General features: G+C 48.4%; 4 protein-coding genes across 4 annotated transcripts; 2 read left to right on the top strand and 2 right to left on the bottom strand.

The window, feature by feature from the left end:
• The first annotated feature begins 948 nt into the window (after window positions 1-948).
• On the top strand, window positions 949-2,950 carry BKA55DRAFT_179226 (uncharacterized protein). Its single transcript, XM_046185039.1, has 4 exons — window positions 949-1,405; window positions 1,453-1,528; window positions 1,578-1,726; window positions 1,783-2,950. The coding sequence occupies exons 1-4, from the start codon at window positions 1,104-1,106 to the stop codon at window positions 2,804-2,806; spliced, it is 1,551 nt and encodes a 516-aa protein (XP_046055240.1). The 5' UTR covers window positions 949-1,103; the 3' UTR covers window positions 2,807-2,950.
• Window positions 2,951-3,078: 128 nt separating this feature from the next.
• Window positions 3,079-4,014, bottom strand: BKA55DRAFT_555575 (uncharacterized protein). The gene is made up of 3 exons (XM_046191646.1): window positions 3,537-4,014; window positions 3,389-3,477; window positions 3,079-3,335 (listed from the first exon to the last, which is right to left on the bottom strand). Exons 1-3 carry the CDS (start codon window positions 3,812-3,814, stop codon window positions 3,286-3,288), a joined length of 417 nt encoding a protein of 138 aa, XP_046055239.1. The 5' UTR covers window positions 3,815-4,014; the 3' UTR covers window positions 3,079-3,285.
• Window positions 4,015-5,071: 1,057 nt separating this feature from the next.
• On the top strand, window positions 5,072-6,862 carry BKA55DRAFT_501251 (pheromone A receptor-domain-containing protein; the record flags this gene model as incomplete). Its single annotated transcript, XM_046186816.1, has 3 exons — window positions 5,072-5,693; window positions 5,752-6,250; window positions 6,301-6,862. 3 exons carry the CDS (start codon window positions 5,072-5,074, stop codon window positions 6,860-6,862), a joined length of 1,683 nt encoding a protein of 560 aa, XP_046055238.1.
• Window positions 6,863-7,069: 207 nt separating this feature from the next.
• On the bottom strand, window positions 7,070-11,046 carry BKA55DRAFT_179209 (uncharacterized protein). The gene is made up of 2 exons (XM_046185038.1): window positions 10,503-11,046; window positions 7,070-10,453 (listed from the first exon to the last, which is right to left on the bottom strand). The coding sequence occupies exons 1-2, from the start codon at window positions 10,849-10,851 to the stop codon at window positions 7,440-7,442; spliced, it is 3,363 nt and encodes a 1,120-aa protein (XP_046055237.1). The 5' UTR covers window positions 10,852-11,046; the 3' UTR covers window positions 7,070-7,439.
• Window positions 11,047-13,615: the final 2,569 nt, after the last annotated feature.

Genomic DNA, 13,615 nt, shown 5'->3' with positions numbered 1-13,615 from the left:
ATATAAGTATTTAGAAAGGGAGGTATTCTAGTTATTAATAATGGCATTTTTAAGTAAGTAAGTAACCTAGCTATTAATATAATTAACCTATAACTATATAAGGGAAATAGGTATAAAAAGCTAAAATAATTTAAGTAGTTCCTTAGGTAGAGGGTTAATCTTAAAATTATAATATTCTAACTTAAAAGGTTAAAAATTATTATTACGGCCCTCTTTAGGCAGAAAATTAGGCATATTAGTAAGGTTATTAGCTGCTCTTAAAGGCAGGGTATTAAAGCTATAATTATCTAAGCTATCTTATATCTTTAAAGAGCTTATTATTTTAATTATAATAGGCTAGGGGCTATTTATATAAGGTTTTTAATGAATTTAGTAGTAAAAAATTAAGCAGCTATCTAATAAGAACTTTACATACCCTGCAGGTATTAGTGTGGTTAGTAAGTGAAGTGGGGCGAGTAACCTTTTGATGCCTTGTGCCGCTCAAAGAGATAGGTATTTTGTGTCTATAAACGGGTTCACACCTATCTTAGGTAATCAACTACGCTATGATCTTGCTCTACCTTATGACAGATTCATTTTGTTCAACTTCATACTTGTCCATGCATACCAAGATGAACTGTACGCCACTGTGGCCAGCAGGTGCCCTAGATATCAGTATATTATGTCTTCTCCAAGTGAGTGTGAGTGCTACAACCATGCCAGAACTAAAGAGAGAAACAAGATATTATACAATATAAACTTCACAATCTGTTACCCCGCTATCGCCAATGCCCCTCATAAAATACCAAAATAAAGTCCTTCCACCAGAAAGCTTCTTCTAATCCAATCCAATGGATCCAATGCCAAAAGGGTAAACCCAATTGCCGTGGGTCTCTTATGAGAACCAGCCGTTATCCATTTTCAGGTATTCCCGTCCCACCTAGAAGCACCCACTGTAATTATTAAGCCACCACGTTCAGCCAAGCACGTAAGCCAGCGTCTTGACTAATAATAAACTGACGACCTTTCATACTTCTCTTACATAGTCGATCTTTCAAAGTATCTCTCGATTTCAATTGTTCGGTGGATAACCTCATTGCGAAGTCTAAGTCAGTTCCAGCATAATGGCATCTCTCACGGACGGGGAATACCCACCCACTCTCACGGCCGAAGAAAAGGACGCTCTCATCGAGACCGTCAAGGACTGGTCAATAGGTAATGGCCTCGCAGTCAGACCTCCTCCCACAGTCATAGCCGCCGAGGCAGACCCCAAAAGCATCGCTGCTATCAATGTTCCTGTCACCCTCTTTCCAAGTCCATTTCCCAAGCAATGCTTCGCGCAGGGTAAGGCAGTTCAAAAGACTTACAACGAGCTGTATGCCTCAGTGAGCAGGGATGAAGAATTCTTGGCTCAGGTCGTGAAGGAGTGAGTCTACCTCAGGCTTGCATGCTACAATTTCTAAACAAGTTTAGGGTCTCGGATGGTGATGAGTTTATTCGAAACTTGTGGGACGTTCATACCAAGGTTAAGGCTGAGGGATATACACAGGCAGGTGTCTTTCGATTTAATTGAGAACGCCTCATTAACAAGATAATAGCCCCTTTCTCTGGGCTTGTTTCGCTCAGACTATATGGTGCATCAGGATACTGAGACCTCCAAGTCTTCTTTGCAAGTCAAACAGGTTGAGTTCAATACCATTGCTTCTTCGTTCGGTGGCCTCTCGACACACACCTCTGCTCTTCACAAGTAATTGGACTCCTTTTCTCAGCCGCTCATTAACGAACTGAGCCTAACAAGAATAGATATCTTGCTACAACCGAGTACCCAATTTTGGAAAACCCTGTTACCCAAGGATCACTAGACTTGCCCGAGAACACCAGCGCTCGTGGCTTAGCAGCAGGTATTGTGGAGGCTTACAACATTTATCCCGCCTCTGAACTCGGCCACCAGAAGTGTGTCATCTTTCTCGTACAAGACGGCGAGAGGAACATCTTCGACCAGCGCCATCTTGAATACCAAATCATAAACTCTTCGTCATCTATCCCTGTGTTCCGACTACCTTATTCCCAAATCCTGCAGCACACCAAGATTGCAGACACCTCTAAACGCCAGCTTCTGTACGCCCTTCCACGAAACCATTCAAAGATTTACGAAGTTGCTGTGATCTACATGCGATCCGGATATGGACCTTCTGATTACCCTGATCAACAAGCTTGGCAAGCTCGTTACCACCTAGAGAGGTCGAATGCTATTAAATGCCCTAGTGTCCTGACCCAATTAGCTGGAACGAAGAAGGTTCAACAAATTCTCGCAACACCGCGCCCTTCAACAGAGTCCTCGGCTCTTAGTAAGTTCATTCGTGATGACACAGACGACGCAGCTGAGCTGTGGCGCACATTTACCAACATCTACCCCATGGATATCAGCGATGCTGGCCTTGAGGCTCGAAAGAAGGCCCTCGACCCCAAAATCTGCCAAAATTATGTGTTGAAGCCCCAGCGTGAAGGTGGTGGCAACAATATCTATCGAGGTGCTATTCCAGACTTCCTCAAATCTGTTCCTGAATCCCACTGGGGATCTTACATTCTCATGGAGCTCATCACTCCCCCACCAGTCAGTAACATCATTCTTCGCAATGGCAATCTAGAGCAAGGCGGTGTTATTTGCGAGCTGGGGATCTACGGTACCTGCATCTGGGACCAGAGCACAGGCGAAGTTCACCACAACGAGGAAGCCGGGTATCTTTTGCGCACAAAGGGCGACAAGAGCGAGGAAGGTGGCGTCGCTGCTGGTTTTGGATGTATGGACAGTTGTGCGTTGGTATAGATGCTCTTAGATTTCCGGTATAACTATTTCTGCGACTAGACAGACATCCATATCGACAACATACAATTTCATGTTGACCAGCATGTCTGCCTTCCCAGAGGAACCCTTACCTGCTGTATTAGAAAACTTGCCGAAAAGGGGGAGAATCTACCATGCGTCCAAAGAGCGGAGGGCACATATACGTATGATCCTAATCTACGAGGTAGTGCTTTCACAGCCTTGTATCGCATTCTGTAGCCTGTATGTTTACACACACGATGAAGGAATACGTGCGTGATTAATAAGGTTTATTGCATCATGGTATCATACAGTTCCTCCAGAGGTTGTGCATAACGCTCATCGTACATTACATCCATACATTAACATCCAACAAAAGAAACCGGTCATTGTGAGAGAGGAGAACAGGTAGGCAGAAGACTGCGGTCAGGCGCTTTACTTGCGACCATGTTTGAAGAAAGGATTCAATTAATATTTGCTGCTTACTCGCCCTGCTCAGGAGCCTGGGGACGTCGGAGAACCTCGAGGTTGCCTTAAAGAAGGGTTAGCGTTGGTGTATAGTATCTAGGGAGGAGTAAACATTACGCTGGACAATATTGAAGCTGGTGCGGTTCTGGCCGTTGGAGTCGGTGTAGGTGTTCACGGAGGCATCACCCTCGACGTAGACGCTAGCACTGTGTATATCGTCAGCACAAATGCTACGTGTTGCAACTGACTTCAGAAGTTATCGTACCCTTTAGGAAGGTTCATGAGGTAGTCGCGCTGAGGGCCCTCGGCGAAACTAGTGACTCGGAACCAACTGGTCTTGCGGTTGTCGCGGGGTCCGCTGTTGCTGGCGACAGCATAACGGAGGATCTCGCGGCCGGTGCTGGTGGAGTGAACCTCGGGGGTGTCGGCGAGATTACCGATGATGGTGATCTTGGCCAGAGGCCGAGGGGTGGTGGTGCTGAAGGCGCGGGCAGCAGAGGCCGGGGCGACGGCGGCGCGGCGGAAGACGGAAGAGAAAGACATGCTTGCTTGCTTGTTTGGTACGTTGTCGGTGAAGAGCTGAAGCTGGAAACCGTGGCGGCGAGGGTATGGGTGATGTTGATAAGGCGGGCACTGGAGGACTGAGCTTTGGTGTGCTTGTCGCGTCAGGACGGTTTGTTTCGAAACCCTGACACGCGATAGGGTGGGCAAGCTGAGATTGGAATTAGGGATGCTCCCTCAATGCGCTATTTGATTGGCTCAGATTGAAGGTGTTGTGCGACCCGGTAGATGGGTGCCGTTTACTGTGGAGTGCTGGATATCTGCATATCCACGACACTGCGATTCCGATACGACCTTACATTTACGCGCATTAACATCCCATCAATAAACTTCCAATGCCGTGAAGGCATGACCAGTTCAGCTCGCGGCCAAGAAGTGTACGATTCCAAAAGCGGACTTCGCTACTCGGTGAATCGGAGGAAACGCATAACTAACTACAGCATATTTGAAATATTCACCAGCTGTGGCAGACTGAAATTTTGAATTTCAATTGCACTCTAACGTTGGAGCTGTTCATCCTCCCATCTGGACCATGGTGCTAAGTGCTCTGGATCACTATCCCCGTGAATGATCAAATCGTCGTATTCTACCAGAAATGACCAACTCTGCTTTGCGGCTCAAACTTCAGCGCCCCCAATTTCTTACCAACTTCAGATCGAACAGACTTGTTTCTACTGTGTAAATGGGCTTGCAAGCATGCATTGCAGCCTATTGAGTCTTATTCAGTGGCCTCGTTCGCTTACCCCTGCTAGATCCACTTACCCGATCGGGTTGTCAATAGACGCCCACAATAGCCGCGCTTTATACAAGTAGACATGACAGTAACGCCAAACTCCAAACGGAGTCAAAGATTCCTGCTTCTCTCTTATTGAAGGGGGAAAAGGGACTAATGATAGCACCCCAACCGAAATATGCTGCCAATTAGGGCTCCAGGCACGCCAATTGGCATGCCGCCTCTCATCTCATGTCCAAGTGACGGCACCGCCGTCTTACTGAGCTCTCCACCATGACACATCTCGCTGTTATTGACTTCCTTTTTACTTTTATTATGTACTATTAAAGCCCTGCTCAACATAACCAACAGAGTCGTTGCTTCCTGAGTGATGTCCTTGCGCTTCCCGCTTTGATCAACCGTTGAGCCAAGACGTAAACGTCCCGAGCCATCTTGCATCTATCAACATCACCAAGCTGCCTTGACTTTGACAAATCTTGAGATCCAGCCACTCCTTCTTCGTCGTCATGATCGATTCAGCTCACCTGTTTGGTCGTGATGACTTGTCTATCATCGTGGCTCCTGGACCTGGGACCATCACCACTCCATCTCTAACAACCAACCTTGTTTGCAGAGTGCTCTTGGGTCTCATCGCCAATATTGCCTGTATAGTCCCTCTCAAGAATCTCTACCGCAATGGAGAGTTCGCAGCTGTTGTCTTTATTGCCAACATCGAATGGTCAAACCTCGACACAATTGTCAACGCCCTCATTTGGCGGAACGACGACACTAGCAAGTGGTGGAATGGCGAAGGATTCTGCGATCTCAATGCTTACTACGTCAACTTCACCAATGCCCTGTTTGGGACCTGTCTCCTGGCCATCATGCGTAATCTTGCCCAGCAAGTCGGCCTCCTTCGTGCCAATGCCCTCACAGTTCGGGAGAGACGCCGACGTAATCTGGTCCAGGCACTTATCATGTTTCCCCTTCCAATCCTCCAGGTCGCATGGGTCTGGCCATTGACTACTCAACGATACGCAGTAGCTACCCTGGCTGGATGCAGTTGGATTGCATGGCCTTCGTGGCCATATATGGTCTTCTTCGTCCTGGCCCCTGTTACAGTTGCACTGATAACATCTGGATATGCGAGTAAGTCTATGTCTCCCTTACCACCTAGTCGTAGGTAAGTCTAGCTAACACCACAAAGTCCTCATCTATATACGCTTTCGAGACATTGCAAAAACCACTCGTTCGGCCGTCAACAGCAGCAGGTCTGCTAACCAACGCGCTCAGAGGACGAAGCGCCGCCTTTATCTAATGGTCTTGGCCATCTTGATCCCTTATCTGCCTCTAGTGGTCACCCTCGCTGTTCTCAACATGCTGAAGGCATTTCCTCTTCAGCCCTTTGATTACGACCTCATTCATAATCGAGTGATCCCCTATCCATGGTCGGCAGTCATTTTTGTCCCTTCCAACGGCGTTAACTTCGGGTATCTGAACAACTGCTATATCCATATCCTGTCCGCCATTCCGGTCGTGATCTTCTTTGGCATGACCAAGGACGCCATGAATAGTTATCGTCGCGGCTTGCTCTGCCTTGGCTTTGGATGTCTCTTCCCCAAGCTTCATGATGAGTATGACCCTGACAGGACAATCGGTGGAAGCAGTTCTGGACACTCTCATCTTATGGGCTCCACAACTTCGACGTAAGTAAATATCTGGAGAGGGTTATATTTATGGAACTAATTTTTTACAGCACTTCTTCGATACCGAGCAAGATCAGGAGTCTTTTGTCTCAGCGCAATTTGAGCACAGCGTCCTCTGCAAGCCTCAACCCAATACCTTTACAGTCCACCGACGCTGCTCCTATGGCCCCAGAATACGAATTGGGACCTCGAATGGGTGAAATTCAAACATCGCAGTCGCCCCTACGAGAGATTTCCTATCCTCCCCCAACTGTTTCGACTTTCTCAGAACACATCAATCCACCACTTCGTAACCCTTTCCCCTTCCGCACTCGCTTCGACATGCCCACCATTCCATTTCCTTCTCTCTCCTTATTTCACTTCGGCAAGAAGAAGGATAAACGACCCCCGCTTGATCACAGTTTGCCTCTCGACTCTCTTCCTTCTGTGGTCAACAACCAGTTGTGGGAGGACAGCTCCGCTACCCAGCTTCGCAGTCAGACACTTGTCTGGGCTGATAGAGAGGTCGTCCAAACTCCCGATGCTTTCACTACAGAATCCAGCCTGTTGGTTCCCATGTCGTCGACGTACTCTGTTACGACTGAACCTCTGCAGGAAACATATCGGCGCTAGGAACGCATGTATGGCTGGGCGAGATAACAGACCGTATATATCCGGGGGACGCAATGAGATCCCTGGCATTCCTTTTCTTTATTGCTATTTTGTTTTTATTTCGCTCGTGTTACCCGGGCTCGACATCATTGCAGGCGACGGCGTAGGTATGAAAAGGTTTTACTCTGGTTTAGATATACGTCGTCAAGTACTTTCACAAGTCATAATAATTTACCTTTCATAAACACATTCCCCCCTTTTATTTACTATTGGTTCAAAGAGGTGGCTATTTAAACTTGGAGGAGCCTAAACTTTCGATTTTGCTATCGAATTCAGAGCAACAGACGCAACTAATCCCTGCGCGTTTATCTAGTATATATATTGTAGTAAGGAGCTTTCCGAGCCCCGTTATCATATTTTACCCATACTTCATAACCAAAACCCCCCGACTTTTAATAGTGACCGTGAAACCCATTGGTATCATTAACATCGAAAGAGATCAAAGATGGGTATGTGAAATGGCTTGGTAAATAAAAAGGAAAGAAAGAACGTAATTCAGACTATAATGAATTCGGAGGGGAGTTGCTGAGGACGTTGGTTACATGTCTTTGGCGTGCCTCTGAAGCTTACGCATAGCCTCACGATGAACGTCAAGAAGGTCGCCATTTCGCATTCGTTCGTCGAAGGCTTTGTCAGCCCATTCTTTTTCACGCTGCTGTGTCTCGCGGCGCTGGGCTTCGGATTGCTTTTGACTCAGGAGGATGTTACGACTCATGTCGACACTGCGCTGGACCTCGACTTCTCTGCTGGCCAAGAGAGACTTTGGGGTGAACGGCGTCTCGCGGCCAGAACTGCTGATGACAGGGGTACCCGCGCGTAACTCATGCTGAACTGACTGTCGGAATGTTGCAAGGGCAGCCTCGCGGACTGTAGAGGTGGGAAGAGTTGACACACGTTTCGGTTGGTGGGTGTTCAACAGTGCTTCTGAGCTACTGAAACCGTTACTATTGCTGCCACCACTGAGCCGCTGCAGAGATGGCGTTGAAACAGAAGGGCTTAGACTGCTCTGTCGCATGAGTTCCTTCCTCTGATTTAGGGGTAAGTCGTCCACATCTATACCAATAGCAGCGGCGTACATCGGGTAATTGTTGAGTGATCCTGCGTCGCTGGAAGCTCTGTGCCGTGCAGGAAGATTCACTTCGGATGAGCTGGGCACTAGGTTCCCTGCCGATTTGTTGCGGAGATACATTTCTCGTTGACCAAGGAGAGTCTGGGGGCTCGAGTAAGATACCACGCCTGGTGTTGATGTGCGTTGACTTTCATTCGCGGCTGGAAGATTCAGGTTTTGCACCCCCATGGTTTCCTCCTCAGCAATCGGTGGGGTCAGGCTTGAACCAGCTTGTTCTTCTGCAATTGGAGCAATTCCGCCCGAGGCTATTCGCAAGCCTCCTGAAGAAGTTCGTGCCATAAGGCTACTAGTTGGGGTAGCCCCAGGGCTTCGACTCTGACTCTCACCTGTGAGCAAGGCGAGAGCGGCCGGAACATGTTGCTTTACGTTGCGTCTTGACGCAGTCTGCGAGTAATTAGACGCTTGAGAGTCTGGCCTTGGAATCATGGGCGCAGGCGTTCCTTCGGCTGATGATTTTCGGAGCTCGTCGACATGTACAGGTGCTGGCGCCTCAATGGTCGGAACCGCTGGGTTTCGAGGTACCTCGATGTGGATATCATCAACTTCGGGTGCTTCGGCGTTGCTCAGATGCTTAGCCCATTCGTTGGTTCGATAGGAAAGTGCTACCCGGGAGAGTGACCTAGGAAGTCGATCTTTAGTCAAACTCACACGGGCTGATGAGCCAGATGTCGCAGATTTGGTCTTTTCCACGTCAGCCGAAGGAGGCTCTCTCTGTTGCTCAGAGTCCTCAGCCTTGATAGCAGCGTTTCCATTGGCATGCGTGAGCTTCTCCTGGTCAATTTGGGATGGGCTCAATTTGCCCTTGTTGTCCTTCTCGGAGAGCTCGGCGTTAATCTCAATGCTCTTTATAAGCTCTGAAATCGGACGGGACTGGCGACCGTCACCACTCATGCTGTCATCATCAATTGTCGCCGCAACTGAGCCGTCGTCGTCTCGTGGTCGCGATCGTGGAATCACTAACTCATCAGTACTCTCGCCATGTTCGTTTTCTTGATGGTCTCCAAAGACACGACTAGATCGATGCGAAATATTGCCGAGTAGCTCCATTGATCCCCGGGACAGACGTGAAAGTCGCTTAGCAAGCGAGTGTCGATGGCCCGAAGTATGAATTCCAGTATCTTCTTCATCAGCGAAGGTCGCTACCGATGAACGATCACAGTTCGTAAGAGCATCATCATCAGCAGCAACAGGAATGGTGAATGGGAGAGGAATGACAGGAGGTGCAGCAGACTTGTCAACAGATGACTGCGTCGAGATGCGTCGATCAGCTTCTTCGCCTGTGAGAGGAAGATTGTGCATAGTAGTTCCGGTATTTAACTGCTGATCCCCTCTCCCCATGACTGGCTGTACTGTATTGTCCGTGGCAACGCGAACTGTGACCCTGCCGTCTTCATCTTGGTCAGAAGACATCAATGTTACGGTAGGCTGTTTTTTGGTTTGAACAGCATCCGGCATCTCCGCCATTTCAATGACCTCGACAATCGAAGTGGAGCGTGTTTTGGACGAGTCCGTTTGGCTGCTGCGATTCTTTTTTTCGTTTGTGGGCTCTGCATCATCCGATTCACGCGAGGCTGTCAAGCTTCCAACGTCTCCATCACCATATATTCTCTCCCATTGACGCCTCTCTCGAGCGTTCGCTTCTTCGATGTTCCGGCCGACTTGCTCCTCTTCCTCGCGGAGGTTACGCTCTCCTTCAGCAGCTTCCTCTGCCTTCTTTTCACGCTTCTCCCGGACAATTTTCCATAGTTTGATTTGGGATATGATGCCAAAGAGAAAGATGATAATGATGGCTGCAGTTTCCACGCGGATACCCTTAGTAACCGGGTACGTATTTGCGCCAAGGGGGAATAAATCATCGTTCAGTTCCCATACCCAAGCCCAGAATTCCTTCAGTCCAGCCCTGCTGAAGCAATCAATTCCCAAGACTGTAACAGTAGCCCCAGAAAAGGCGATCATAAGGATAAGCGCCCAATCCCGAGTATAATGGCTGAAGTAGAATGCAAACCCTCCCACGGTGAAGCAAGCAATAAAAATGGCTTTCGCAACCACAGGCCCGAGTAACCCACCAGGAACCAAGCAAAGAAGCCACATGCTAATGCAGAAGCCACCCAGAGCACAGCCTAGACCCTCAGTGATCTCCCGAAAAAACATTGAGGCTCCGCCGAGGACGCACCCGGAGATGACTGCGGCAACCACATAGCCTCCCTGTAGAGCATCGCTGACTTCAGATTTCATGACATACACAATGAGGACGGCAACGCCCAAAGATGCAGCGAAAGCAGTCGAAAAAAAGGTATGGATCATTCGGTTCTTGATCCCGACAAGACCATAGGCGAGGCCAGTAATGAGTAAGATAGTTCCTGCAACGCCCCAACCTGGGGTGAGCCTAGGCTCAATGGGTAGTTGTCCAACGGGTATCGTAGCTAGAAAACATTAGTTAATATCCCGATCAATATTTCTGTCTAGCAATACCATTGTAGTAAGAGGAATCATCAAGTCCGCTTTCAAGGGAGCCATCTGTGCTGGTTGATGAAGGGTCTGAGCTTTGTGTTTTCTCCGTCTCAGTAGCAGCCACGGAGATAGATTCGGTTTGAGATTGGGATTCTGAGGTTTCAGATAGTTCTGTCTTTTTCGCAGAAACTCCACTGGTCTTCGTGGCACTACTTTGTGTCCGCGTTGACGTCGTGCTGGAATCGATATCTGTTGTCTTCTCCGGGTTGTCGTTCGCTCTTGGGGCTATCCTAAAGACCTCTCCGCTAACATGCTGCACAATGAAAAGTAGACAGAACAGCGCCCACAGTCGAGGCCATCGGGAGCGCATTGTATGTAAATGGTGGAAGCTGGTATGTAAGATATTGATAATATGAAACCCAAAAGTCGCAGCGATATTATGAGATTATGCAAGCATCATCAAGTGCTAAGCTCAAGGTGTACGAACTGAGGTCAAGGATAAGACACAAGAGAGAGAGAAAGAAGACTAGATCGCAAACAGTTGGGAAGTGATAATATAGGGCGAGATTCCGGGCGGAATAGATTTGGCTCATCAAGGTCCAGTTGGTAAACGGAGGCGATGTCAGGATGGCAGGTGATAGAAAGCAGAAATAAAAAACGAATGTGTGACCAAGGCGCCTTCGGTGTAATCTCAACCGCGACTATACACCTCCAGAGGAAACAAGCGCAGCTATAAAAGAGAGAAGAAGAGGTGACAGAAAATGATCAAGAACCAAGAGCCGGGAAGGGTGTGGCATCATAGTTATCGTCTGCTGAGTGGGTGTGCACCTCACTTTCAAGATCTGATGGTGGGCGATGGAGCCGAGACGGATGCGATGGGATGGAGACGCGGAGAGCGGCTGGGTATACCCTTGTTAGCATGGCCCAAGATTAGCCATGACTGGACGAAACAGCAGCAAATGGCGCGGCCGTTGAGAACAGCCTCTTGGGCCAATTTCCCAAGGGCCTGCTGTGACGCTGTGGTGTCGTGATGGATGGTCGACGAACGACTTACAGGAAATCGTGGTCCACCGTCTTCCTGGTCCTTGGCTTGCAGCAGCTTGCAATTACCCACTTTTCAGGTTACCCTATTCGGGATTAGCCGGTGGAGATCACGCCTCAAGCACCCCAAGCACTTAGCGACCCACCCCTAATCGAGTTGAAAGGCAGCCAATCGCAGTGAAGATGTACCTGTTTCGAGTACTTTCAGGTACAAGCTCAGCCCAATTAGGCCAGAGCCGACGGGAGCACGACCTTGTTTCATTCAATGAGCTTTCTTTCAGTTAACACCGAGTCGTCAGTAAAAAGCTGCCTCTGTCAAAGGCTTCCATTGAAAGATGAGCAAAACCCAATTCTCCTCTGTCAATGACCCTTCATCTTATAAATCAGTAACAGTAAGGCTGCTACAATTTTTGAATCATCTTCGCCTCACAACCTGGTCGCATCTTTCTGAGACGGAACGCATAAGAGCCGCGCCTTTCTCTCCACTTCCCACACAGACATGCTTTTTCTCAGATTGCACATTACAGGGATTCTGCTGAGCGGCTGATTTATAGCGGGCTTTGTGAGAGCCTGCAGAGTCTGCTGGGGCCAGCCACCATGCCCCCATTTCAATCCCTACCAGGCATTTAGATCCATGTCAATGAGGCCTTTTGGATGGGCACAACATGGTGATTACCACCCACATACCTGTCGCCGCTGGTTTTGTGCTCTAATAAGCCCAGGAGATACTCTTCCTGTTGGCAGATTCTGTTCGGTCAAACGAATGATGTGACTTCATCCACGAGAGGACTTTCGTTAAAACATTGGATGAGAGGATTACCTTGTCAATGGCTATTCCACTCCCGATCTTCTAAGAGTAAAACCTGGTCTCCTCTGCGATGCACACATACTAAAAGCAGGCCGACTAGCAGGCTGGCTATGTTGCAAGCCATCAACGATGTTGCACGCAACTCTGCCTCCAGCCGATGCCATAGTCACACGTAGGTCAATCCAGGTCAGTTCTGCATCATCACCACTCGGAGTCCACGAAGTTATTGGCCTTGTGAATGGGCCAATCCACGTTCCCTCATACCCCAGTCTGCCACTCAACAGATCTTTCTCTACGGGCACCCTTGGATTCATTGTCAAGGGCCATGCCCTTCTTCAGCTGCGCCTCGAAAGCCTCCATCAATGCCGTGTTTGATGACACAACAACTATATGTTGGCTGTGATATGACAGACAAGTCACCCATGGCGTGGCACACCGGCTCACCAATAAACTCTGCTCTGTCTCAGGAGACGACAATGCTACGTCTGCCAGCCACTCGGCCCCTCATTATTTCGTGGGAATTCTTCTATACCAACGATACCCAAGCTTTAATGAACTGCAACAAAGAATGGTCCAGTGCCTTAACTTGAGTAAAATTTTCGGAACTTCATCCGAGCTTCTAATTTAAGTCTTGTGCAACGTGCGTTAACGCCCATGGCGGCATGGCCCATCATCCAGGGTTCATTTTGAGACTCAGAGCACGGAGAGTGAATTCTCTTCTTTTCTGGAGGCCCAAGCGTTATCTTCATCGTTCTGGAACATCTTGGCTTCACACTGAAGTGCTCTCATATCTGTTTCTGGCATATGATTGAGGGCTTTGCTTGCATATGCACATCAAAGCAAAGACCTCCAAGTGGGCTTTAGTTTGCTGCAAAGACGTGGAAGTGATATACAGGAATGGCGTCCAGCTCCAGCGGCGGCGTATAGGACTGTCCAATGCAGGCGATGGGTTCATAGCACGAAATGCAAAACCTGCCTGTGCATATATGTACACCAGCAAACAAAGGCTACCTTATCCAACAAATGGTCAGACAATAGCTCACAGTACTGGCTCTCGATCAGCTGTTTATACTGCCAAGCCAATTCGGCAACGGCTTGATTAGTTTCAAGACCATGTCAGCTTCTTATCCACTGGAGAACTTGTGGCTTACTATAGCTCGGCAAGGTCACAATCTATGATCGAAGATGAACATATTTACAAGAGTTCTGCCTTGACCTGGAGGTACCAGTCAATACTTTCACAAATCCTGGTCTTTACCCTTTCAGAACATACGCTACTGTACCC

The sequence above is a fragment of the Fusarium redolens genome (genome assembly GCF_020744475.1).
Source record: "Fusarium redolens strain MPI-CAGE-AT-0023 chromosome Unknown BKA55scaffold_2, whole genome shotgun sequence".
NCBI classification, from domain to species: Eukaryota; Fungi; Ascomycota; class Sordariomycetes; order Hypocreales; family Nectriaceae; genus Fusarium; species Fusarium redolens.
This window is presented reverse-complemented; position numbering and strand designations above follow the sequence as displayed.

Excerpts from the sequence above, each read along its gene's own strand:
- BKA55DRAFT_555575 (XM_046191646.1), bottom strand. The coding sequence starts at position 3,814 with ATGTCTTTCTCTTCCGTCTTCCGCCGCGCCGCCGTCGCCCCGGCCTCT. Across the intron at positions 3,478-3,536 it reads CTCATGAACCTTCCTAAAGG|TGCTAGCGTCTACGTCGAGG; the intron begins GTACGATAACTT and ends CGATATACACAG. Across the intron at positions 3,336-3,388 it reads CAGCTTCAATATTGTCCAGC|GCAACCTCGAGGTTCTCCGA; the intron begins GTAATGTTTACT and ends CCCTTCTTTAAG.
- BKA55DRAFT_179209 (XM_046185038.1), bottom strand. The coding sequence starts at position 10,851 with ATGCGCTCCCGATGGCCTCGACTGTGGGCGCTGTTCTGTCTACTTTTC. Across the intron at positions 10,454-10,502 it reads TGATTCCTCTTACTACAATG|CTACGATACCCGTTGGACAA; the intron begins GTATTGCTAGAC and ends AATGTTTTCTAG.
- BKA55DRAFT_179226 (XM_046185039.1), top strand. The coding sequence starts at position 1,104 with ATGGCATCTCTCACGGACGGGGAATACCCACCCACTCTCACGGCCGAA. Across the intron at positions 1,406-1,452 it reads TTGGCTCAGGTCGTGAAGGA|GGTCTCGGATGGTGATGAGT; the intron begins GTGAGTCTACCT and ends AAACAAGTTTAG. Across the intron at positions 1,529-1,577 it reads AGGCTGAGGGATATACACAG|CCCCTTTCTCTGGGCTTGTT; the intron begins GCAGGTGTCTTT and ends ACAAGATAATAG.